The sequence below is a fragment of the Mobula birostris genome, chromosome 13 (assembly GCF_030028105.1).
Source record: "Mobula birostris isolate sMobBir1 chromosome 13, sMobBir1.hap1, whole genome shotgun sequence".
NCBI classification, from domain to species: Eukaryota; Metazoa; Chordata; class Chondrichthyes; order Myliobatiformes; family Myliobatidae; genus Mobula; species Mobula birostris.
In genome coordinates, this window is record NC_092382.1 from 109208640 (window position 1) to 109233634 (window position 24995).

Consider the following 24995-nt stretch of genomic DNA (forward strand, 5'->3'; position numbering starts at 1 on the left):
TCTGTCTCTGCAGATTCCCAATCGGTCTCCTCCCTTCCCTCCCCTTACTCCACACTTTCAACACTCCCCACTCCCCTCCAGTCTAATATCGCTCGGCCTCCCTCTCCAACATCCTCTTTCTCTGTGCTCCCCGCACTTCCTCTCCCTGCTCTGCCTTCATCTCTGTGTCAGCTGTCCATCTGGTGTTTGCTGGAGTCGGACCGCCTTATCGACACGGACTTCCTCTAATAACGGCTCCTTCCCCTTCGTGAGCTCAGAGACACAGAGAGTCCTGAACAAGATGGACGTGAATGTGGAGCTCGCCGAAATGGGCCCGCAGTCTCCTTCAAACGGTGAGTGGGGCAGAAAAACGGAGGCGGGGGGGATAGATCCATTCTGTATTCATAGAAACACAGAAACATAGAGAATAGGTGCAGAAGTAGGTCACTCGGCCCTTCGAGCCTGCATCGGCATTCAGTATGATCATGGCTGATCATCCAACTCAGAACCATGTACCAGCCTTCCCTCCATACCCCCTGATCCCTTTAGCCACAAGGGCCATCTCTAACTCCCTCTTAAATATAGCCAATAAACTGGCCTCAACTATTTCCTGTGGCAGAGAATTCCACAGATTCACCACTCTCTGTATGAAGAGATTTTTCCTAATCTCGATCCTAAAAGGATTCCCCTTTATCCTCAAACTGTGAACCCTCGTTCTGGACACTCCCAACATCGGGAACAATCCTCTTGCATCTAGCCTGTCCAATCCCTCTAGGATTTTATACGTTTCGATAAGATCCCCCCTCAATCTTCCAAATTCCAACGAATATAAGCCTAGTCGATCTGGTCTTCCATCATATGAAAGTCCTAACATCCCAGGAATCAATCTGGTGAACCTTCTTTGCCCTCCCTCTATGACAAGGATGTGTTTCCTCAACTTAAGGGACTAAATCTGCACACAATACTCCACGTGTGGTCTCATCAAGGCCTTGTACAACTGCAGTAGTACCTTCCTGCTCCTGTACTCGGATCCTCTTGTTATGAATGCCAGCATACCATTCGCCTATTTCACCGCCTGCTGTATCTGCATGCCCAATTTCAATGACTGGTGTATAATAAGACCCAGGTCTCGTTGCACCTCCCCTTTTCCTAATCGGCCACCATTCAAATAATAATCTGTTTCCCTGTTTTGCCCCCAAAGTGGATGAACTCACATTTATCCACGTTACATTTCATCTGCCATGAATTTGCCCACTCACCTAACCTATCCAAGTCACCCTGCATCCACTTCCTCTGAGCTAACACTGCCGCCCAGCTTCGTGTCATCCGGAAACTTGGAGATGCTGCATTTAATTCCCTCATCTAAGTCATTAATATACTGTAAACAACTGGGGTCCCAGCACTGAGCCTTGCTGTACCCCACTAGTCGCTGCCTGTCATTCAGAAAAGATCCCGTTTATTCCAGCTCTTTGTTTCCTGTCTGCCAAACAATTCTCTACCCACATCAATATCCTACACCCAGTACCGTGTGGTTGAAGTTTGCACACTAACCTCCTGTGTGGGACCTTGTCAAAAGCCTTTTGAAAATCCAAATATTCCACATCCACTTGTTCTCCCCTATCCACTCTACTAGTTACATCCTCAAAAAATTCTATGAGATTCGACAGACACGATTTTCCTTTCACAAATCCATGCTGACTTTGTCCGATGATTTCACCGCTTTCCAAATGTGCTGTTTTCACATCTTTGATAACTGACTCTAGCATTTTCCCCAACGGCGATGTTAAGCGAACCGGTCTAGAATTCCCCGGTGTCGAGGATCCTCCCACCGCCCCGGGGCCCGGCGAACTGTCAACCACTGCACAGACAGGTCAGAGGTCGCAGTAATAACGTCATTCTGGAGCGTTTCACGAGTCATGCACCCAAGTCTCCCATTACCTAATGCTTCTGAACAGAGCACTCGTTCCACAGACGGACCACCATCTGGGTAACAAAAGGTTGTCACTCGGCTGCCCAAGTAAATCTCTTTCCCCTCTCATCTTTGCCCTGGGCGCTCTGGTACTCGATTCTCCAGGCCGAGACAATGGGATTGTGCTCATTCACCCGATCTATGGCCCTCGTGGTTTGTACACCTCAGTAAGGTCATCCTTGCCCTCAACATAAAGACCCAACCTGCCCGACTTCTCTCAGTAATTCAGTCCCTCACGTCCAGTCAATATCTGCAATTCTTTCCAGCTCAAAGTGTTGCAAGACTCAGCTAATAATGATCAGGGAGGCACAGGGCGATCTGTATTTGCCGTCAAGTAGCCGTATTGTCTAATCTGACAAATAGATGAAGCACGGAATATTGCCTCCGCACCAGTTTATTTTTCAGCCAGCCATTCTTGTTTGTCAGTCAGCCATTCCTGTTTGGCGTGGTGTCAGGATCGGTCTCCTTTCAGATTAACCGGGCCTCGACCCTTTATTTTTTTTTTTACCCTCAACCCGGCACGGATGGAAAGCGTGTCCGGGGGGTGGGGTGCTTGTGAATGTGGCCCGTCTTGGATTCGAACTCGGGAACTTTCGCTCCGGATCCGGCGCTGATGCTATTGCGTCACTAGCCGGCCGCCGTACCAGCTAAGTTATCCTGACCTTTCATGCTCGGTCACAGTACAGAAAGGTTGTTACTAGGTACAAAAGAGTTTTTGCTGCTGGCCACATGCTCCTCGTAAGCGTTTTGAGTTTCCACATGTCCAAGATTTAGTTGTTCTGTTTCTGCGTGACCTCCAGCAACACACTTGAAACGTCTTTTTTTTCCAAAATCATGAATTGCATTCCAGTGTCATTGTCTAGTGGTCACGATTCTGACCTTTAAAACATTTTCATTGGGTCTGCTCCATTTATTGTCCTCTTAGGAGCAAATCACAATCTGTAATTTGTGGCTCGCAGACAAACATTCACAATTCCGCATGTTATACCCGATCAAAGAACACCTCGCAAATGACGTCTTATTTGGAAATGATCCCCAGTTGGCAGATTGCCCGAGACATCACTGTGTCTAATTTAAATCACGGATCAACCAAGCGACTAACACACAAAATGGAGAACAGAATCTTTTCATGAAATGACTGCCTCCCTCTGCTCCCTCGCGGCAGGAGCAAAGCCATCTGCATCTATTGTCCCTGATTCATTTGATATCACCATTCTTCAGACTGCGTTTCTTTCTGGCCAACAAATAATATCCTTCCTGCAGCAAGGCGACCAAAACTGGACCCGTACTCAAGGTGTGGCATCGCCGAAACCATGTTCGTCTGCAACGGGTCCTCCCCACTACTCTACTCGGTGTAGTTACTGAGGAAGAACGGCGTGTCAGACGCCCCATTCACCGCCCTGTGTACCTGTGACTCCACTTTCAGGGATCCATATACCTGCAGACCCGTGTCTCTTTGCTCCACAACTCTCTCCAGGGACCCTCCAGTTCACTGTGAAAGTTTACCCTTATTTGTCTTCCTGGAATATGAAAGCAAATTAGTCAGTCAAATCTCCCTGGGCTCCACACCATTATATAGAGTAGCCTATGAAGTGGAGGAATTAATTAGAATTACTGGAGTCCCTATACTTTATATCCACTGCTCTGCAATCGTCAGCCTTCTTAGCTCCCCAGTCAGCTGGGTACGTTCCTGTAGTTCCTCGCCCATCTTTTCTGATGCACCACCGAAAGCATCCAATCACAATGCAGCTCGACTTGAGGGAAACCACTCCGTCCGTGACCGGAAATAAAATGCAGAGAGTCGTGGACACAGCTCAGCAGATCAGGGGAACCAGTCTCACCTCCACCGACTCTCTCTGCACTTGCCGCTGCGTCGCTAAAGCAGACAGCCTAATAAAGATCCCCGTCCACCCTGGATAATTGTATTACCCTCTATCACCACCTATCGGTGGAAGATAGTAAAGCACGTTTCACCAGCCTCAAAGACAGTTTCTAACCTGCTTCATCAGACAAATTAATAGACCAGTATTCTGATAAGTTGTATTCTTTACTTCAAAGTTTACCTCGCCGTCGTCCTTGCGCCTTATTGTCTTTCTGAACTGGTCTTCTTCTGTAACTGTGACACTTTAGTTTGCATTCTGTTACTCTTTTACCCTGTTCTACTCCAATGAAGGGATCTGTATCTGTGGCATTCCACTGGGACCTCTTCTGTCTGTGATGTATATGCCGGGGGGGTGAGGAGTGAGGACAGTCGGAGAGTCGGTGAGGAGGGAGCACAGTGTAAACTTAAAACACTCTCTCCCTTTTCTAACCTCATTCTCTTTCTCTCCTTCGCTTCTCCCCGTCCCTTTCTCTCACCCTTCACCTCTCTCTCTCTACCCTCTCTCCCCTCCTTTATTACCCCGTCCCTCTCTCAAACTCTTTCCCCTACTGTCTCACACTGTTCCCTTGTCTTCACCCTCTCCGCTCAGTGTTATCCCTTCCTGAACCACATTCATTCTTCCCAGTTCTCTGTGTGCCTGTATTCCGCTCATCTCCCCTCCACGCTTTCCGCTCCTCTCTATCCAGCTCTATCTCCCTCTCCCCGATGGTTTCTCCTCTCGCTCTTTCCCCTTTCTAAAATAATCTTCTTTCTCTTCTCCATCCTTCTCTCACAGTTCTCCGCACACTCTCCCTTCTCAATCACCCATTCTTTCAGGCGCCATGCGCCTCGCTTACCCCTCTCTCTCTTCTGATGTCTCTTCTCTCTCTCCGCGACTCTCTCCCCCATTCTCTATTCTCTACCCCTGTCTCAATCTCTCCCTAATCTGCCTGTCTGACTTTCTCTCCCAGACGGCCTGACCGCCACCAGCTCAGAGTTGAACATTGGGAAAGACATCGATGAGCGCGAGGATCCTCCCATTGCCTCGGGATCCGGAGGGATATCAACCACTGCACAAACAGGTCAGAGTTCACAGTAGTGACGCCATTTTGGAAACGCCAGGTGTCATTCGCTCAAGATATTCAAATTTCTAATTAGAAACATAGATACATAGAGCACCTACAGCGCAATACAGAGCCTTCGGCCTACAGAGTAGTGCCGAACATGTCTCTACCTTAGAAATTACTACGCTTACCTATACCCCTCTAATTGACTAAGCTCCATGTACCTATCCAAAAGTCTCTAAAAATACCCTGTCGTATACTCCTCCACCACCGTTGCCGGCAGCCCAATCCACGCACTCACCACTCTCTGAGTAAAGAAGTTACCCCTGGCATCTCCTCTGTACCTACTCCCCAGCACCTTGAACATGTGTCCTCTTGTGGCAACGATTTCAGCCCTGGGAAAAAGCCTCTGACTATCCACACGTTCAATGCCTCTCATCATCCTGTACACCTCTCTCAGATCACCTCTCATCCTCCGTCACTCCAAGGAGAAAAGGTCGTGTTCACTCAACCTATTCTCATACGGCATGCTTCCCAATCCCGGCCACATCCTTGTAAATTTCGTCCGCACCCTCTTAGGGCTTCCACATCCTTCCTGTAGTGAGGCGACCAGAACTGAGCACAGTACTCCAAGTTTGACCGGGGTCCAATACATGCTTCAACAACTCCTCGTAGCTACTAAATTAAATTTCACTATTGATGAAGACCGATACACCATACACCTTCTTAACGACAGGGTCAACCCGCGCAGCTTATTTGAGTTTGTTATGGACCCGGACCCCAAAATCCCTCCGATCCTCCACACTGCCAAGCGTCATAACATTAATATTATATTCTGCCATCATATTTGACCTACCACAATGAACCACATCACACTTACCTGGGTTGAACTCAATCTGCCACTTCTAAGCCCAGTTTTGCAGTATATCAATGCTTCGCAGTAACTTCTGACAGCCGTCCACACTATCCACAACACCTCCAACCTTTGTGTCATCAGCAAACTTTCTAACCCTTCCCTCCATTTCCTGATCCAGGTCATTTATAAAATTCACCAATAGCAGGAGACCCAAAACAGATCCCTGAGGCACACCACTGGTGACCGACCTCCATGCAAAATGTGACCCGTCTACAACCTGACTTCTCCTTCTGTGGGCAAGCCAGTTCTGGATCCACAAAACAATGCCCCCTTGGATACAATGCCTCCATACTATCTCAATAAGCCTTGCATGCGGTACCTTATCAAAGGCCTTGCTGAAATCCATTTCCTCTGCACCTACTGCTGTTCCTTCATCAATGTGTTTAGTCTCATCCTCAAAAATTTCAATCAGGCTCGTAAGGTATGAACTGCCTATGACAAATCCATGCTGACTACACCTAATCATGTTGTACGTTTCCAAATGTTCATAATTCCTGACTCTCAAGATCTTATCCATCAACTTACCAACTACTGAGGTCAAACTCTGTGGTCTATAATTTTTTTGAGCTATCTCAACTCAATTTCTTGAATAAATGAGCAATATACGCAACGCTCCAGTCCTCCGGAATCTCTCCCTCACCATTGATGATGCAAAGATCATCGGCAGAGGCTCAGCAATCTTCTCCCCCGCCTCACAGTAGCCTGGGGTACACCTCATCTGGTCCCGGCGATTTATCCAACTTAGTGTTTTCCAAAAGCTCCAACACATCCTCTTTCTTAATGCCTACATTCTCAAGCCTTTCAGCCTGTTGCAAGTCATCACTACAATCACCGAGGTCATTTTCCGTAGTGAATATTGAAATAAAGTTTTCAGTAACTTCCTTTGCTACTTCCTCCGGTTCCATATTCACTTTCCCACTGTCACATTTTATAGGTCCTTTTCTTTCGCGTCTTACCCCTTGCTCTTCACATGCTTGGACAATGCCTTTGGCGTTTCCTTGATCCTGCCCGCCAGCGCCTTCTCATGCCCCCTTCTGGGTCTCCTAATTTCCTTCTTAAGATTCTTCCTATCAGACTTATAATCTTCTCGAGCTCTAACATTACCGAGCTCTCTGAACCTTTTGTAATCGTTCCCTTTATTATCTTGTATATAAGATGACGAGAGGCATTGATGGTGTGGACAGTCAGTGGCTTTTTCCCCCAGGGCTGAAATGGTCGCCACAAGAGGACACAGTTTTAAGGTGCTGGGGAGTAAGTACGGGGGAGATGTCAGGGCTATGTTTTTCACTCAGAGAGTGGTGAGTGCGTGGAATGGGCTGCCGGCAACAGTGGTGGAGGCGGATACGATAGAGTCTTTTAAGAGACCTTTGGATTGCGACATGGAGCTCAGTAACATAGAGGGGTATAGGTAAGCCCAGAAATTTCTAAGGGAGGACATGTACGTCACAACTTGTAGGCCGAAGGGCCTGTATTGTGCTGTAGGTTTTCTATTCTATTCTGTTCTATTCTTTTCCCTTTGACTGGAATAATTCATCTGCCTCGACCACTTTCCTGGGAGCTCATTGCACCTCCAGACTGTGCTGTTTATAAATAATCGGGATGAATTTGTAGATGGGTGCGTTGCTCAGTTTCATGAGTTGCACGATGCGACGATTCAGTGATATGAAGAACAACAGGATGACAGGACCGTTTAGAGATAAAGTTGGGAAGATGTTCCTGGAGTCTGTGGAAGCGAGAGAGGTCCTCAATGAATGTTTCTCGACGGTATTCGCCAATGAGAGGGAACTTGATGACGGTGCGGACAACATGAGGGAGGTTGATGCTCTGAAGTATGTAGATATCAAGGCATAGGAGGTGTTGGAGTTGTTAAAATCCATTAGGACGGATAAGTCCCTGGGGCCTGACAGAATATTCCCCAGGCTGCTTAACGAGGCGAGGGAAGGGATTGCTGAGCCTTTAGCGAGGAACATTATGTCCTCGTTGTCTAAGGGAATGGCACCGGAGGATTGGAGGCAATGAGGTTTGTCCCCTTGTACAAAAAAGGTTGTATGGATAGTCCGGTTAATTGTAGACCAGTGAGCCTCACGTTGGTGGTGGGAAAACGATTGGAAATGATTCTTAGAGAAAGGATCTATGGGCATTTAGAGAATCATGGAAGAGTCAGCATGGCTTTGTGAAGGATAGATTGTGTCTAACAATCCTGATAGAGTTCTTTGAAGAGGTGACCAGGCATATAGATGAGGGTAGTGCAGTGGACGTGATCTATATGGATTTTAGTAAGGCACTTAACAAGGATCCACACGGTAGGCTTATTCAGAAAGTCAGAAGACATGGGATCCAAGGACGTTTTACCAGGTGGATTCAGAATTGGTTTGCCTGCAGAAGGCACAGTGTCATAATGGAAGGAATACATTCTGATTGGAGGGTTGTGACTAGTGGTGTCCCACAAGGATCGGTTCTGGGATCTCTACTTTTCGTGATAACGATATGGATGTTGGGGTAGAAGGGTGTGTTGGCAAGTTTGCAAACGAGACAAAGGTTGGAGGTGCTGTAGATAGTGTAGAGGATTGTCGAAGATTGCAGAGAGACATTTATGGGATGCAGAAGTCGGCTGAGAAGAGGCAGATGGAGTTCAGCCCGCAGAAGTGTGAGGTGATACACTTTGGAAGGACAAACAGCAAGGCAGAGTGCAAAGTAAATGGCAGGAAACTTGATAGTGTGGAGGAGCAGAGGGCTCTGGGGTGCATGTCCAGACATCCCTGAAAGTTGCTTCACAGGTAGATAGGGTAGTTAGGAAAGCGTATGAGGTGTTAGCTTTCATCAGTCGAGGAATAGAGTTTTAAGAGTCGTAAGGTAACCATGCAGTTCTATAAAACTTTGGCTAAGCCACACTTGGGGTACTGTGTCCAATTTTGGTCGTCTCACTACTGCAAGGACGTGGAAGCATTGGAAAGGGTACGGGCAAGATTTACCAGGATGCTGCCTGGTTCAGAGAGTATGGATTATGATCAGATATGAATGGAGCTAAGGCTTTACTCTTTGGAGAGAAGGACTATTAGAGGAGATATGAAAGGCGTATACAAGATATCAAGAAGAATAGATGGAGTGCCTCTTCCCCAGGGCCTCACTGCTCAATTGTAGAGGTCATGGATTTAATGTAAGGGGTGGGAAGTTCAAGGGGGATATTAGAGGAAGTATTTTTACTCAGAGAGTGGTTGGTGCGTGGAATACACTGCCTGAGTCAATGGTGGAGGCAGACAGTAGTGAAATTTAAGAGACTAGTGGACATGTATATGGCGGAATTTAATGTTTAGCGTTATGTGGAAGGCAGGGTTTGAGAGTCGCACAACATTGTGGGCCGAAGGGCCTGTACTGTGCTGTATTATTCTATGTTCTATGGGTGTCATTGTGGATCGTGTTGAAAACTGGCAAAAATATTCAATGGGACATAAATCAGTCACAGATACGGTTGGAGAAATGACAGAGTTAAGTCCGTCATGTATCCAAAGTGTGAAAAAAAGAACAAAGCGGGCAAACAGTAATAGAACTGTGAACAAATAATAATCTCTGAATCCAGACGGCCAATAGTCAGTAGATCGCATGTATCATAATCTTGTGGTCTCCTGGACCTGATGGAATACACCCTCGGGCTCTGAAGGAATTGGGCGGAGAGATTGCCGAGGCATCAGGAGTTCCACAGGGGTCGGTGTTGGGACGGCTGATCTTTACGATGTTTGTCAATGATTTAGGCGATAGGATTCATGGATTTCTTGTATAAATTTCCGATGATAAAAAGATATGTGGATGAGCAGCTGGTGTTGAGGAAACAGAGAGACTTAGACAGTTTAAGGGAATGGAAAAAGACGTGCCAAATGAAATGCGATGCTGGAAACTGTATGATCATGCACTATTGTGGATGAAATAAGCACGCAGATTACTATTTGAATGATGAGAGAATTCAAAATGCCGAAATGCAAAGGGACTTGGAAGTACTGGTGCAAGGTACCCTAAAGGGTAATCTCCAGGTTCATTGGGTGGTGGAAAAAGCGAAAGAAATGTTGACATTCATTTCTAAAGGTCTAGAATGTAAGAACTGCAATGTGATGTTGAGGCATCAAAAAGCACCCCTGAGACCACAGTTAGAGTATTGTGTGCAGTTTTCGGCTCCTGATATATACTGACATAAGACATGGTTCAGAGAAGATCTCGATGACGAACATCTGGCAGCTCTTGGGCTGCCTTCCCTGGAGCTGAATAGAATGAGGGGGGACCTCATTGAAACTTTTGCAATGTTGAAAGGCCTGAACAGATTAGATATGGAAATGTTATTTCCCATGGTAGCGGGGTCTAGGACAAGAGGGCACGACTTCAGGATTGAAGGGCGTCCTTTTAGAACTTAGATGCGGCGAAATTCGTTTCGTCAGAGGGTGTTAAATCCGTGGATTTTCTTTACCACAAGCAGCTGTGGAAGCCAAGTCATTGGGTGCATTTAAGGTAGAGATAGATACGTTCTTGATTAGCTAACGTTTCAAAGGGTATGGGGAGAAGGCAGGCGAGTGGGGATGACTGGTAGAATTAGATCAGCCCATGATTCAATATCCGAGAAGACTCGAAGGTCCGAATGTCCTACGTCTGCTCCCATATCATATGGTCCTATGGCCGTATGGTCTCTCCACAGGTGCGCATGAACAGGAGTCGAAACTGAAGATCGGAAATAGACCGTTCCGTCTGATCTGCCTACTCTGTCTAGTCACGTCCGCCCTCATCTTGATAGTGATCGGACTCTCGATCCATGGTGAGTGGAACGATCTCCGTGTGGAGTCAGACCATAAATAAAGAGAGTGGAATAAATTGTTATTGTAAAACACCACAGCGACACCGACACGTCCCTTACTGTAACAAGGATTAAAACCGACCACCATATCACGGACACATCCCTAACCGTGATAAAGACACGGTCTTCACCTGAACACAATGAAGACACACCCTGACACCGTCACGCCATTCACCATAACATGAACAATACTGTCACTGTAGCACTGTCACGATCATCCACGAGACACAGATACACTGCTGACCGCAGCACGGATGCGGAACATCGCCGTGACAACACGTGGCAGTCACACTGACCGCAACGTAACACTCACTGTAACATCGACATGCCCCTGACCGTATCACTGATAAACTCCTCAAGGCAACACCGAAACGCACCTCACAATGACACCGAAACCCTCTTCACTCTGACACTGAGGTACCGTACACCGTGGCACCTTCACATTCCTCAACGTGATCCTCTCAGCACCGCCTCATGACAAAGACCCACACGTCACTGTAACACCCCTTACCGAGACAGTATCACCGCTCAACATAACACCGATGCACCGCTCACTGAGGCAATTACACAGAACATAGAACATAGAACACAGACTAGTACAGCACAGTACAGGCTCTTCGGCCCACAATGTTGTGCCGAACCTCAAACCCTGCCTCCCATATAAGCCCCCACTTTAAATTTCCTCCAGATGCCTGTCTAGTAGTCTCTTAAACTTCACTAGTGTATCTGCTTCCACCACTGACTCAGGCAGTGCATTCCACGCACCAACCACTCTCTGAGTAAAAAACCTTCCTCTAATATCCCCCTTGAACTTCCCACCCCTTACCTTAAAGCCATGTTCTCTTGTATTGAGCAGTGGTGCCCTGGGGAAGAGGCGCTGGCTATCCACTCTATCTATTCCTCTTATTATCTTGTACACCTCTATCATGTCTCCTCTCATCCTCCTTCTCTCCAAAGAGTAAAGCCCTAGCTCCCTTAATCTCTTATCATAATGCATACTCTCTAAACCAGGCAGCATCCTGGTAAATGTCCTCTGTACCCTTTCCAATGTTTCCACATCCTTCCTATAGTGAGGTGACCAGAACTGGACACAGTTCCCACACCTCATTCTGACACTGTCACACGCACCGTGGCCATGACATGCCTCTCACCGTGACACAGACACACCCCTCTCTGTGAGACTAGCATACCCCACACCATGACACAGTTACTCCACTCACCGTGACGTCACAAGGTCCCTCACTCTGACATTTCCCTCGCCGTGCCATCGGGATTCACTTCATTGTGACCCGGCACAACTCTCGCCGGGGCTCAGAAACACCTATCACAGTGACACCGACACGTCCCTCACTGCAACTCGAATATGCACCTCACGATACTGCCGCAGACACCCAATATAACAACAAAACCTTCACTGGGGCATTGATAAACCCCTCAGCGTGAAACGACACGCCGACGCCTCTCACTGTGACACCATTCACCGTGACACTGGCATAACACTCTCTGTGACCCGCTCGGTAGCATGATGCTGACTCACGTGTCACTGTAAACGCTAAACATCCTTCACCATCTCTCTCAGTATCACAGATTCGTCAGTCTCAGACCGCCCTCGACCAAAACTGCCATGAGTTAAACTCAACCCTTCAAACCAAGGTCTCTGAGATATCCCACCTGAATCACTCCGAGAAAACCTGTCTCAAGAATCTTACTGCGCTCAAAACCAATCTGTCCGTTCTTGTACGAATGCACAACGATCTCCGGCACCAGATCACTGAGATAAAAACGAAGCTCAGATCCGTCAAGAACAGCATGGCTCAAATCTGTGAATTCTTGATCAGCAGAAGAGGTGAGGCGTCATCCCCCTCATTAACCCGCTCTTCACCACAGACCAGGCATAGAGAGAGGAAGCGTCACTCTGTGCTTGACATCGGGAGTGAGTGAAGAGATGTTATGGAAGGGGATTCACTCTGTGTTTGACCGGTGAGTGTGTGATGGTGTTGCGTGGAGGAAGTTTCACTTTATTACTGAACCCAGGAGAGTGTGATTGGACGTTGTGGAGGTGGTGTCACTCTGTGTCTCCCCACGGGATTGTGAGACGTAACATTACTGCTTCACGCTATGTCTGGCTCCGGGAATCACTGATGTGACGGTATGGATCCAGCTTCACCCTGTTTCTGACAGGCGGGTTGTATGATATGACAGGATCCAGAGAGCTTCACCCCATGTCTGATCAATGAATGGTGTTGTGACACCGTGGAGAGAGAGTTTTACTCTGAATCCGGGAGTGTGCGACGGGACGGTGCAGAGGGGGCTTCACTCTGTGTCTGACTCCAGGAGTGTGTGATGGGACGGTGCAGAGGGAGATTCACTCTGTGTCTGACCACGGGAGTGTGTGATGGGACGGTGCAGAGGGAGCATCACTCTGTGTCAGACACCGGGAGTGTGTGATGGGACGGTGTGGAGGGAGCTTCTCTCCATGTCTGATCCCGGAAGTGTGTGATGGAAAGGTGTGGAGGGATCTTAATCTATGTCTGACCACGGTGGTGAGTGATGGGACGGAGTGGAGGGAGCTTCACTCTGTGCCTGACCCTGGCTGGGTATGATGTAACAGTGTAAGGGAGTTCTACTCTGTGTTTGTCCACTGGATTCTGTGATGGGACAGTGCTGAAGGAGACTCCTTCGGTGTCTGGCAACGAGTTGCATGATTAGAAGTTGCGGAGGGAGCTAAAATCTGCTCTCACTCCGAGAGTGTGTGACCGGACGCTGTGGATTCAAATTCGATTTGTGTCTATCCCTCAGGAAATCTGTGACAGCATGGCGGGAAGGAGCACGTAACTGACTCCTGAAGTTTGTGATGGGAAGCAGTTGAGGGACCGACACCCTGTGACGGGTTCCGAGAGTGTGTAATTGGGTGTCGTGTAGGGAGATTTAATTTGAGTCTGACACCAGGAGAGTGTAATGGGACATTGCGCATGAGCTTCAATTTCAGGCCGAACACGGGAATGCGTGATAAGAGGCTGTGCGGGGAGTTTGTATCAGACCCCGGGCACGTGTACTGGGGCAGTTCACTGGGAGCCTCAATCTGTGTGTGATCCTGGGAGTCTGTAATGGACGGTGTGGAGGAAGCTTCACTCCACCTCTGACTCCGGGAGTGTGCGATGGGAGCAATGGAGGGAGATTCACTGTTCTTCGTTCCTGATTTGCAGAGGAAAGGTGTCCTAGGAACTGGACCGAAAGCGCAGATCGGTGTTATTTCATATCCACCTTGGAGAAATCTTATGATGCAGCGAGGAATCATTGTTCAAACGTTGATGCAAGTCTCCTCGAAATCAATTCAAACAAGGAAAAGGTATGTGTCACACCGTGAGAAGCGATATGGAGAACAATCATACACTCCCGGGGTTTAACAAAGATTCAATCATTGCACACCGTCACCCACACATCCCGGGGATAGACACGGAGTGGAACTCCCTCCAGAATCAGAATCAGAATCAGGTTTATTTTCACCGGCATGTGACGTGAAACTTAACTTAGCAGCAGCAGTTCAATGCAACACATAATCCAGCAGAGAGAGAGAGAGAGAATAATAAAAATATAAAACATAATGAAAAAAACAACAACAAATCAATCACGTATATTAATTATTTAAATTGTGTAGAAAAAATGTTGTAAAAAGTGAAGTAATGTCCCAATCCTCAAAGTCCATTCAGGAATCGGATCGTGGAGGGGAAGAAGTTGCTCCTGAATTATTGAGTGTGTGCCTTCCGGCCTCTGTACCTCCTACCTGATGGTAACAGTGAGAAAAGGCCATGCCCAGGGTGGTAGAGGTCCTTAATAATGGACGCTGCCTTTCTGAGACAGTGCTCCCTGAAGATGTCCTGGGTACTTTGTAGGCTAATTCCCAAGATGGAGCTGACTAGAATTACGGACTTCTGTAGCTCCTCTTGGTCCTGTGCAGTAGCCCCTCCATACCAGACAGTGATACAGCCTGTCAGAATGCTCTCCATGGTACAAATATAGAGCTTTTTGAGTCTGACAGAATTAAGTCCCTCCACACCGCCCCATCACACAGTACCGGGGTCAGACACAGAGTGAATCTCCCTCCACAAAGTCCCATCACACAGTCCAAGGATCAGACGCTGGGTCATTCCATCTCTGTCCCATCTCTTCACTTTTTCCTGCCGTCAGGCATGGAGAGAGGGTAATTGTTACCCTCAGGTTCGACCAGCATGCGTTTGTCTGGGGGTCGGGGGCAACACTGCCTCCGGCCCGGCCAAACTGAGAAATCTCGTTTGTGTGGATGTACCGTGATGTGTTGCCCGGTTACAAATCAATCCCACGAAATAACGAGCAGTGCACCGTATGCAATTAAACGATAGAGCTTCAGGGTTCTTAATTTAACTGTAGGGTCAGCATCGAAAACGAAGAGAAAAAGGGCCCATTTTAACGAAACAGTCTAAAGCGCTCGCTGTAGCTCACTCTTTTCCCGACCGTTCGTTCTCCATCAATTTCCCACGGGCGTCGTCACCTCTCGACTCCATTCTAAGTCCGCTCAAGCCTGCAGTCTCCGACTTCCCCGTTCTGGCATCGTCTCTCGGAATCTTTTCTCGAACAAAAGCCATGGAACCCAGGCTCCCGGACACACAAGAAATTAAACCATCCCCATCGTGGGAGGCCACACAGTCCCAAGGGCCCATTATCTCTAGTCAGAACAGCTCGAGAGAATCTAGCTGTCAGCAGCTTCCAGCACAGACGACAGCCTGCTGCAGCTGCTGTGTTATACAAAATGCAGACCAGCCACAGCCCTGCAGAACCTCGCGTCATGCTGTCTTCAGCTTCTGAGAGACGGCGCACCGCACGATCTAGTTTATCTGTGCATGCTCATGCTCTTTCTATGCCTGATGCGAGACACTGGATAGAAGCTTCCTTCACTGTGCGATCAGAATGTGGAACAGCCTTCCAGATGCTGTGGTTGGAAACAACTGCGACGATGGGTCCAAGCCTTCAAGAGCCGGGTGCACAAACTCCTATCCTCTCTGGGAGGGAAGTCACATGCTTCTTCATAAGCGATCATGAAGGGGACCCGGATGGCAATGCTTGGTTTTTCGCAGGTAGGGTTAATACCTGACTTTCAAGAGCGCTTGTGAGTTATGTTCCGGCTGGACTTAATCCTTAAACTGCCGGAAAAAAGTGCGGGGAAAAAAAAAAAAAACAGGTGCTGTTTTATCCCGATAGGGATTAGTTGTTAGTTCCAAGTGCTCCCGTCACGTTTTGTCGCCCTAAAAACTTATCCTTCAATTTCTTTGAATTATGGACGTGTCGGGTTTCGGTGGGACTCAAGTGCAGACCAATGAATACTTTTTCACCAGGATTTATTAGCGACCACAAAGGCAACAGACCTTCAAAAACAGAATGCAGACACGAATCCGAAATGGCAGGCAGAGGTCTTAACCAGAAAAGGCAGTCAGGCGAGAGCAGACAAATCCAGAGCGCACAGGCAAAAATCAGGTCCAAGAACGGGCAAAATCCAAGACTCAGAATCAGGCAAAATCGGTTGGCAGAAGCCGTGATGACAGACTCGAACGACACAGGTCAGAACTGGGACGAACTGGCAGAGAATGCTCGTCAAGGCGGGGTTGAAATGAGCGGGGTAATGAGTGAAAATTAGAAACAGGTGGGCGCAAATGAGGAGACGAGCAGGTAATTGGAGGAATTCCAAAAAAAGGAAAGGGGCTGGGCCAGAACCCACATGGCCAGGTGAAAGATAACAGAAGTTAAAGACTGTCGTGATCCAGAGCTACCAGCAGAGGCCCTTCAACCCAGTGTCCAGGCCGGATCCTTAACAGGAGGACAACAGAATTCTCTCTGTCCAGCGGAGGCGATCATAATCATCATGGCTCCAGTATTTCTACTACTTTTTAATGTTTCTTAAGAGTATATATGATATTTTTATGTTTTATCGCTGTGCAGCAGTGAACCACCAGTTTGGCCTTTCCGAGTTCTCTCTGGGAACTAGTTGACTTGAGCAGCATTTCTGATCTGGCTATTGTTCACGATCGCACTAAACAACAATAAAACCCCAAAACACTGCTGCTGCAGAGAAACCATTACATCAGCAGTAACATTTCCCAGGGCGTTACATGCACAGTAATCGAAGGGATTTTATTTCACAGGATTTTGTTTCCAATTCTATCGACAATGAGCACGGAACCTACTGGATTGGAAAATGCGCAGACGGGTGAGGTTTGGACTGTTACGGGTCGTTGGTGTGGGAGTGACACGAGGCCGTAGGGGAAGAGTCGGACGGTGGGGTTAGTTTTCAGACTGACACGAGGCCGTGGGGAGAGAGTGGGTCAGTGGGATAAGTTTCGAGACTGACACAGGTCCGTGGGGAGAGAGTCGGGCACTGATATTAGTTTGAGTACTGACACAGGTCTGTGGGGAGAGAGTGGGTCAGTGGGAGAAGGTTGGAGACTCATACAGGGTTTTAGGGAGAGTGCGACAGTGGGATTAGTCTGTTGACTGATGCAAGGTGGGCGGGAGAGGGTGGTAGAGTGGGATTAGTTTGGAAACTGACTCGGTGCTGTCGGAGAGAGTGATGCAGTGGGATTCGCACGGCGATGTAGTCGGGGCTGTGGGGAGAGCGCGGTGTTATGGGATTAGTTAGAGACTGACATGGGACTGTGGGGATAGCGCAAATTAGTGGGATTAGTTTGGCGACGGTCTCCGGTTGTCTGCTAGATCTGTTTTGTCTCTGTTGAAGCTGTCTAACCCTCTTTGATAGGAATGTGACCTCTTATCTTCTCTACGAGATGTCCCATGGATCGCCCAACTGCAGTAAGTCCCACTCGTACCAACAGAGTATCATTTTCGAAAGGAAACACAGATTCATCTGCGAGAAGTCTGCACTTTTATACCCGGATATTCCTGAAGAGATCCAACGTCTCTGTCCAGAACCTGACTGGCCGACTTCAATCATGTGACGACACTCCACGTCTCCGCATTCAATCTACCCCATTCTCACTCCCCCATAATTTCATCCATTCCCTCCCTCTCTACCCTCCCTCCTATCCTATTTTCCTCCTCTACTCGCATCGCCATTCTCCCCCACTACTCCACACTTCTCCCCTCCCTGTGCCGCTCTCCCCCGCTCCCGCCCAGTTACACCCCCTTTCTACTCCTCTTCTCTTCTTCCCCTTCTTCTCTCTAACTCATTCCCTTTCTCCCTCTTCCTCTCCTCCTCGGACCCCATTCTCCGCCTCTCCTCTCTCGGTTCCCTCCACCCGCTCTCGCCTCAATTCTGTGCGCACTGGCCCTCAGTTCACCAACACAAAGGAAAAAGACTGTGCACATTCGCACTGTCTGTGCCTCTCCTGGCTTCATACCTACGCTTCAAGGAACGAAGTCCCGTCCTTCTTGCTCTCTCTCCATAACTCAGACCCTCGAGTCCCGGCACCATCCTCGTAAATCTCCCTCTGCACTCTTTCCAGCTCAGTGACATCTTTCCTACAGCAGCGCGACCAGAACTGAAGACCAAACTCCCAGCGCGGCCTCACCGACCTTTTGTACAACCACAACGTAGCTTCAGCGCGGTACAAAGATATAAAATTCACGACAATTGGGAAAATTAATAAATACTGCAAAAAGGTGAATACCGAGGGAGTGTTTAAGTGTTCAGGGAGCGTTCGCAATCTGATGTCGGAGGGGAAGCAACTGCTTGTAAATTGTTGAGTTTCCCGGCTCCTGTACCCCTCCCCGGTGGTACCGATCAGCACAGGGCATTTCCCGGCGGGAGATGGTCCTCGCTGATGGATGCGGTCTTCCCAAGTCATTCCTTCTTCAACATGTCCACGATGGAGGAGAGGGTCGCGTCCGTGATGGAGCTGGCTGAGTCTAGAACCTTCTATGGTCCATGGCGACCCTCTGCGTTGCAGCCTCCACACCAGGCGGCCATGCGACAAGACAAAATGCTCGACACCGTACATCCCTAGAAATGTGCGAGTCCGGTTTTGATATTAAAATCACTATCTTTATTAGTAGCTACCTATAATATAGTAACTTTAACAAGATGAACAAAAGTTAACGGTATTATGTGTAGGTGTGTGTGTAAATATAACTATTGAGCTTGGAAGGGGCGTGGGGCGTGGGAAGTCTTAATGTCTTCAGGTGGTAAAGTAGGAATGTTCAGTAATCTACGAAATAAATTATGGGAGAGAGACATTTGTAATCCAAGGTAAAACGTATAGAAAAGTTAAGTACAAAATATTCCACAGGGTTCACGCTGGTAAAACGAGATGACAGTCGCCGTAGGTCTTGTCTGACATGACGTTCCAAATGCACATACGAATTATCACCGAAAGTGACCTGTCACGGGAATATCGTCTTGCAGAGATTACCACACAGCATACCCAGGCAACCTAAAATCCACTCCTATGGATCGAACAAAGTGACGGTCACACATTCGTTGTGCATCGTGTTCCGATGTTTAAACCCCTCTTGTGGGCAGAGGAAAGCTCGAAGTCTTAGCTGCGACAAGCTGAGGTATCGGCTTCCAGTGTTTCCGTCTCTCTCTCTCTCTCTCTCTCGCGCTCTCTCTCTCTCTCTCTCTCTCTCTCTCTCTCTCTCTCTCTCACTGTGTTTAATCTTCACAAACCACGGCAGCCAGTGACTGACATCATTGCCCCGCCTCCCTCTGGCGCTCTTAAAGCGACAATCCACAGTAAACGAAACCTGCGAGTTCGAAACAATACCGACCCACAACACACTCCCGTGGTCAGACACAGAGTGAAGCTCCCTCCACACCGTCCCATCACACACTCCCGGAGTCAGACACAGAGCGAATTTTCCACAACACGGATTGGCCACACAGTCCCGGGGTGAGAAACAGTGTCAACCTCCCTCCACAGCGTCCCATCACACAATCCCAGAGTCAGACACAGAGTGAATCTCCGCCCACAACGTCCCAGCACACACTCCCGGGGTCAGACATCGAGTGAAGCTGCCTCCGCACCTTCCCATCAAACACTACCGGAGTCAGACACAGAGTGAAGCTTCCTCCACCCCGTCTCAACACACAGTCCCGCGGTCAGACACAGAATGAAGCCCTCTCCAGACCGTCCTATCACAGAATTTGGTGGTCAGACAGAGAGTGCAGCTCTCTCCGCACTCTGCCTTCACACATTCCTGTTGTAATAGTCCAAGAGAAGCAACTGTCCGTTAATTATTGAGTTTTCAGGCTCCTGTACCCCGATGGTACCGATGAGAACAGGGCATTTCCCGGCGGGAGAGGGTCCTCGCTGATGGATGCTGTTTTCCCGTGGCATTCCTTCTTGAACACGTCCTCGATGGAGGGGAGGGTGCTGCCGGTTATGGGGCTGGCTGAATCTAGAACCTTCTGTAGCCCGTGGTGACCCTCTGCGTTGCAGTCTCCAAACCATGCGGCCATGTGCAAAGCCTGAATGCTCTCCACCGTGCATCCCTAGAAATGTGCTAGTCTTCAATGAGAGACCACATCTCCTCACACTCCTAACGCTGTAATGTCTTCTGTAACGAGAGAGATATTGATGGTGGTGAAGACAACAGCCGAGAAAGATCTCGAGTACAGTCCGACCCAGACTCCAAATAAACAAGAGGACAGTGAAGAAGTCCAAAGACTAAATTACCAACTGCCGTACTAGAAACGGATCTCCTACGGTTGAGCACTGAGTGCTCGGCGAGAGGCCTTTATTGACAGACATTCCAGGAAGCAATGTTGACAGGCAATAATTGGTAGTCTGAGTGTTAAAGGGCAGGTGACAGCTGAGCACACTCCGGGGAATGGGAGCGTCGAAACCTGGAGGCCTGTCGCTGTTCAGTCAGGAGCATGGCACCTTCTTCTGTTTGAATGAATGCGTTATCTCCACCCAGATGGATTCAACATTCTGCTCCGTAGATCTTACATCGCCTCTCACTATCGCTGTCATCCTATCCTTAATTAAGAGCGCTAACCCACCTCCTTGACCTTCCTGCTTATCTTTCCCTATTACCTGGTATCATTGGATATTTAATTTCCAAACCTCCCCACGTCTCCATAATGGACATTAAATCATTCCCCTTTGTACTGATTTGTGCCACAAGTCCACTGACCTTATTTGGAATAATATGGACATTCAAATAAAGAACCTTCATACTCATTGTGCGTTTAAAATCATGCCATCTTTCTCTGTTTATTCTTGAATTTTTTTCGCTTCACTTGACTCCACTCTTACCTTTCTCTTTTCTTTATCTTTTGATTTTAGTTTATCTTTATCCACACTTTTCTCTTTTATTTTATCCATTCCTCCCCTCTATGATCACACCCCCTACTATTTAATTTAAATCCACAGCTCCAGTTATGCAACTCGCTAGGATCCAGGTACCATCACGGTTCAGTTGGAGCCCGTCCCATTGGAATTGCTCCCTACTTCCCCAATACTGGTGCCAATTTCCCATGAATTCAAGACCACTCCTCCCACAGCATCTCCCGGAACTCCTTCTTCCAGAACGAGGGGTCACAGTTTGAGGATAAAGAGGAAGCCTTTTAGGACCGAGATTAGGAAAAACTTCTTCACACAGAGAGTGGTGAATCTGTGGAATTTTCTGCAGCAGGAAACAGTTAAGGTCAGTTCATTGGCTATATTTAAGAGGGGGTTAGATATGGCCCTTGTGGCTAAAGGGATCAGGGGGTATGGAGGGAAGGCAGGTACAGAGTTCTGAGTTGGATGATCAGCCATGATCATACTGAATGGCGGTGCAGGCTCGAAGGGCCGAATGGCCTACTCCTGCACCTATTTTCTATGTTTCTATGTTTCTAACATTTATTGAGCCACGCATTTAACTTTCTAATCTTCGAAACAAGGAGATCGCCTCCCTTTTGGTTCTGCTTTTTAAGTCCGTAGCTGCTCAAGTTCCCTCAGAAGAGTCCTTTTCCTCGATCTACCGATGTGTTGCATGTAACCAGTGACTTGGTCTCCACCGCCGCCTGCTGCATGGAAATCCTCAAATTCACTCCCCCCCCCCCCCGCCCATACCATCTGACTTCCCATTTATCTCACAGTACCGGTTACCAACTGTCATTTAAATAACCCCTCCTTTCTTTGACTGTGCAAGAAATGCAAGCAGGCAAATGTCCTTCAGAATTATTAGCACGCTGCCGAAAAATCGTAACATCGATTGTCCATCAAATAACGCTGCCCTCGGTCACCATGCCAACTTACGAGCTGCTCGGTGCCATCTCTAACTCAGCGGAAATCCAAATGTTAGCCAGTTTTTTTTTCTCGTGCCTTAAAGTGATAGTCAACAGTTGGTCATGTAGCTCCCTCTCTCTTTCTCTCTCTCTCTCTCTCTCTCTGCGAAACATCATGTCGGTGTTAAATTTCCTACTAACTCTTCATTCAGGTAGTCCTGACTAAGGATCTCGGCCCGAAACGTTGACTGTAACTTTTCCTCTAGATGCTGCCTGGCCTGCTGCGTTCACCAGCAACGTTGATGCGTGTCAGTGTTAAATACTCTTTCTCTCTCTTTTCAAAAGCAAAAGTTCATAGGGGTAATTCAGGACCCCGTCACGGATGTAATGGCGCAGAGGAAGAAGATGTTTCTGAAGCGTTGTGGGTGGGTGCTCTGTCTCTCAGAGCTATCAAATTCTCCTCCTATAACAAGACGTCTTGTCATTCTCGGGAAGCTTCTTTGAACCCGCTCCAATGTCTCACATCCCTTGTGAGATAAGCGATAGAAACCCGCTCACAAAACTCCAAATGTGGCCTCACTGGCGCCTTATTCAGCCTTAGAATGACGTCGTTGCGTTTACGTCCCTGTCCTGTACTTGCTGGGAGTCAGAGTAATGAGGGGACCTGAAGACACAGCCTGAGAATAGATACACACAGTGACATGCAAACGTTTGGGAAGCCTGGTCAAAATTTCTGTTACTGTGAATACTTACGTGAGTAAACGATGAACTGAACTCAAAAAGGCATAACGTTAAAGATAAAACATTTTTTTCAACATTTTAAGCAAGATTAGTATTCTTTTTAAGCTAGTATTATTTTTGTTTTGTAAAATTTTAGAGTGAAAAAGGAAAAAAGCACCATGTAAAAGTTTGGGCACCCAAGATATTTGAGTTCTCAAATAATTTTCACCACGGTCTCAGACCTTAATTAGCTTCTTAGGGCCATGGCTTGTTCACAGTCATCGTCACGAAAGGCCAGGTGATGCAAATTTCAAAGCTTTATACCTGCCCTGACTTCGCAAAACTCATCCCAACATTTAGCAGCAATTAACTCCTCTAAGCAGCTGCCTGCACATAAAAAAAACTAAAATAAATGATGCCCACAAAGCTGGAGAAGGCTATAAGAAGATAGCAAAGCGTTTTCAGTGAGACGTTTCCTCAGCTCGTAATGTAATTTAGAAATGCAGTTGTTACGAACCCACCGGTTTCGTTTACTGTGGACTGTCACTTTAAGAGCGCCTAAGTGAGGCGAGACGATGACGTCAGTCACAGGCTGACACTACGAACCTTGAGCTTAACCATAGGGAGAGAGAGAGACTTTATCGTTAGTAGCAGTCGCAGCAGCAGCAGCAGAGAGAGAGAGAGAGAGAGACAGAGAGAGAGAGAGAGAGAGAGAGAGAGAGAGAGAGCAGACCCGCTGATGAAACTTCAGCTGGTCACTGCGATGGTTTGAAACTCTTTTAAGCCCAAATGATTGGGTTAAATATCGACACACGGTGCACATCGAATGTGGGACTGTCACTTCGTATCATCAAAAGGGGTGGATTTTGTTTGGAATGTCTTGTGGAGACCACTATTGTGTTAACCCTTACCTACGTATGTTGTGTGGCATCCACTTAAATACGATATCTCTGTGACAGATCATTTTCTGTGATGACTCCTCCGTGGATTTCGAACAATACGACAGACAACATCTTCGACGACGATAATTTCGTTCACCTGTGAAATTCGACGTAATCACCTTTTTTCTGCGTTTCTCCAGCGTTACAAATATCTCTCTCATAAATCCCTCTCCGTGGAGGAACTTAAGCTTCCTACTTTACCATCTCAAGACTCTAAGCCTTTGTTTCCCCAAGCTCAACTTACTTTGGGAGCTATATTTACACATATATACACATAACACTGATAACATTTTTTTTTATCTTGCTTGAGTTGTCGTACTGGACAGACCGATGCAAAGAGAAAGCACCACAAAAAACACTAACACGCGTAATTCTTTTTCAAACCTTTATTCTGTACTCATAGCACCCTATGGGGGTAGTTACAGACTGATCTCCCAAAAGAGTCAGTCCAGACACTGCCCACGAATTACAGAATTATCCACAATTTATAACACTGATCAGGTAGCAGGAAATCTTACGATTAGAAGTTTAGATAATATTGGGAATCAGTTCAATCGCATGCTAAGATACAGTTAGATGTGAAATAATCATTGGTCAGTTAGTTATAATTATTTTAAGCCAAAGCTAGCCCATCAGTTCCTCATTCGTACTCTTCCCCTTTTCTCCACAATACTTCCCATATTTAGTTATACCTTGAGCTGCTTCTGCAAGATCGGATGGTTCCTTATTTGAGCCTTTGCCTATCTGTAGAGAACAATGACTATGACGTCACCGGTTGCTGGGTAAAGTCTCTTTTTGACTGTCCAAAACAGTAAGGTAAGGCGCCGTCAAGGTGATTGATCATTAAGTAATCATTGTTTCTAGTCTATATCCCTATTTACCTACCCCTTCACACCATCAGAGTTACGACATTATAAGTAGATAGTGATAAAGATAGTGGTTTTAACATTGAAACCTGACTCCGTGTGAAATCTCTTGCTGCTGGTCTATTTCTGAAACGTTACAGTTCGTAACAAGTTCAGTGCCGGTCCGCGAACAGAATAAAAAATGAAGCTTATTGTTCGATTGATTAACGATCGTATTGGCTATTTCTCTTTTGAATTACCTGTGTGTGCAAATCAGCAAAAATGGATATTAATACAATTCTGAAAGAACCAACCCCGCGGCATGAGAAAAAGCCAGAAAGGATGAAGGGTGACTATTGATGATAGGCTGACGATTAAGGAGGTAAAGTGGTGTATGAGAAAGCCAGAAATTCAGTTGAAACTATTTGAGCACTATACACCTACGAAGCTGTTTGATGAGAAGGTGTTAAAAAGGTTTCCTGTAAGGAAAGAGGAGATCCAGTTACGACTCGAACAAATGAAGTTTGATATGCTTAAATGAGAGGCTGAAGAAAAGTTGAGACACAGGATATTTGATGCTAGAGAGGCAGACAGACAGAGGGAGGAGCAGCCAAGCAAAGGTGCTTTGAAGCGGAGGAAGCAGAAAGCCAAAGGCATTTTGCA

The 24995-nt window shown here is 47.3% G+C and overlaps 1 protein-coding gene across 1 annotated transcript; it reads left to right on the top strand.

Moving 5' to 3' along the window:
* Positions 1 to 303: 303 nt before the first annotated feature.
* Positions 304 to 15815, top strand: LOC140207330 (uncharacterized). Its single transcript, XM_072275844.1, has 6 exons — positions 304 to 332; positions 4781 to 4891; positions 10468 to 10584; positions 12203 to 12469; positions 13830 to 13972; positions 15579 to 15815. Exons 1-6 carry the CDS (start codon positions 308 to 310, stop codon positions 15687 to 15689), a joined length of 774 nt encoding a protein of 257 aa, XP_072131945.1. The 5' UTR covers positions 304 to 307; the 3' UTR covers positions 15690 to 15815.
* Positions 15816 to 24995: the final 9180 nt, after the last annotated feature.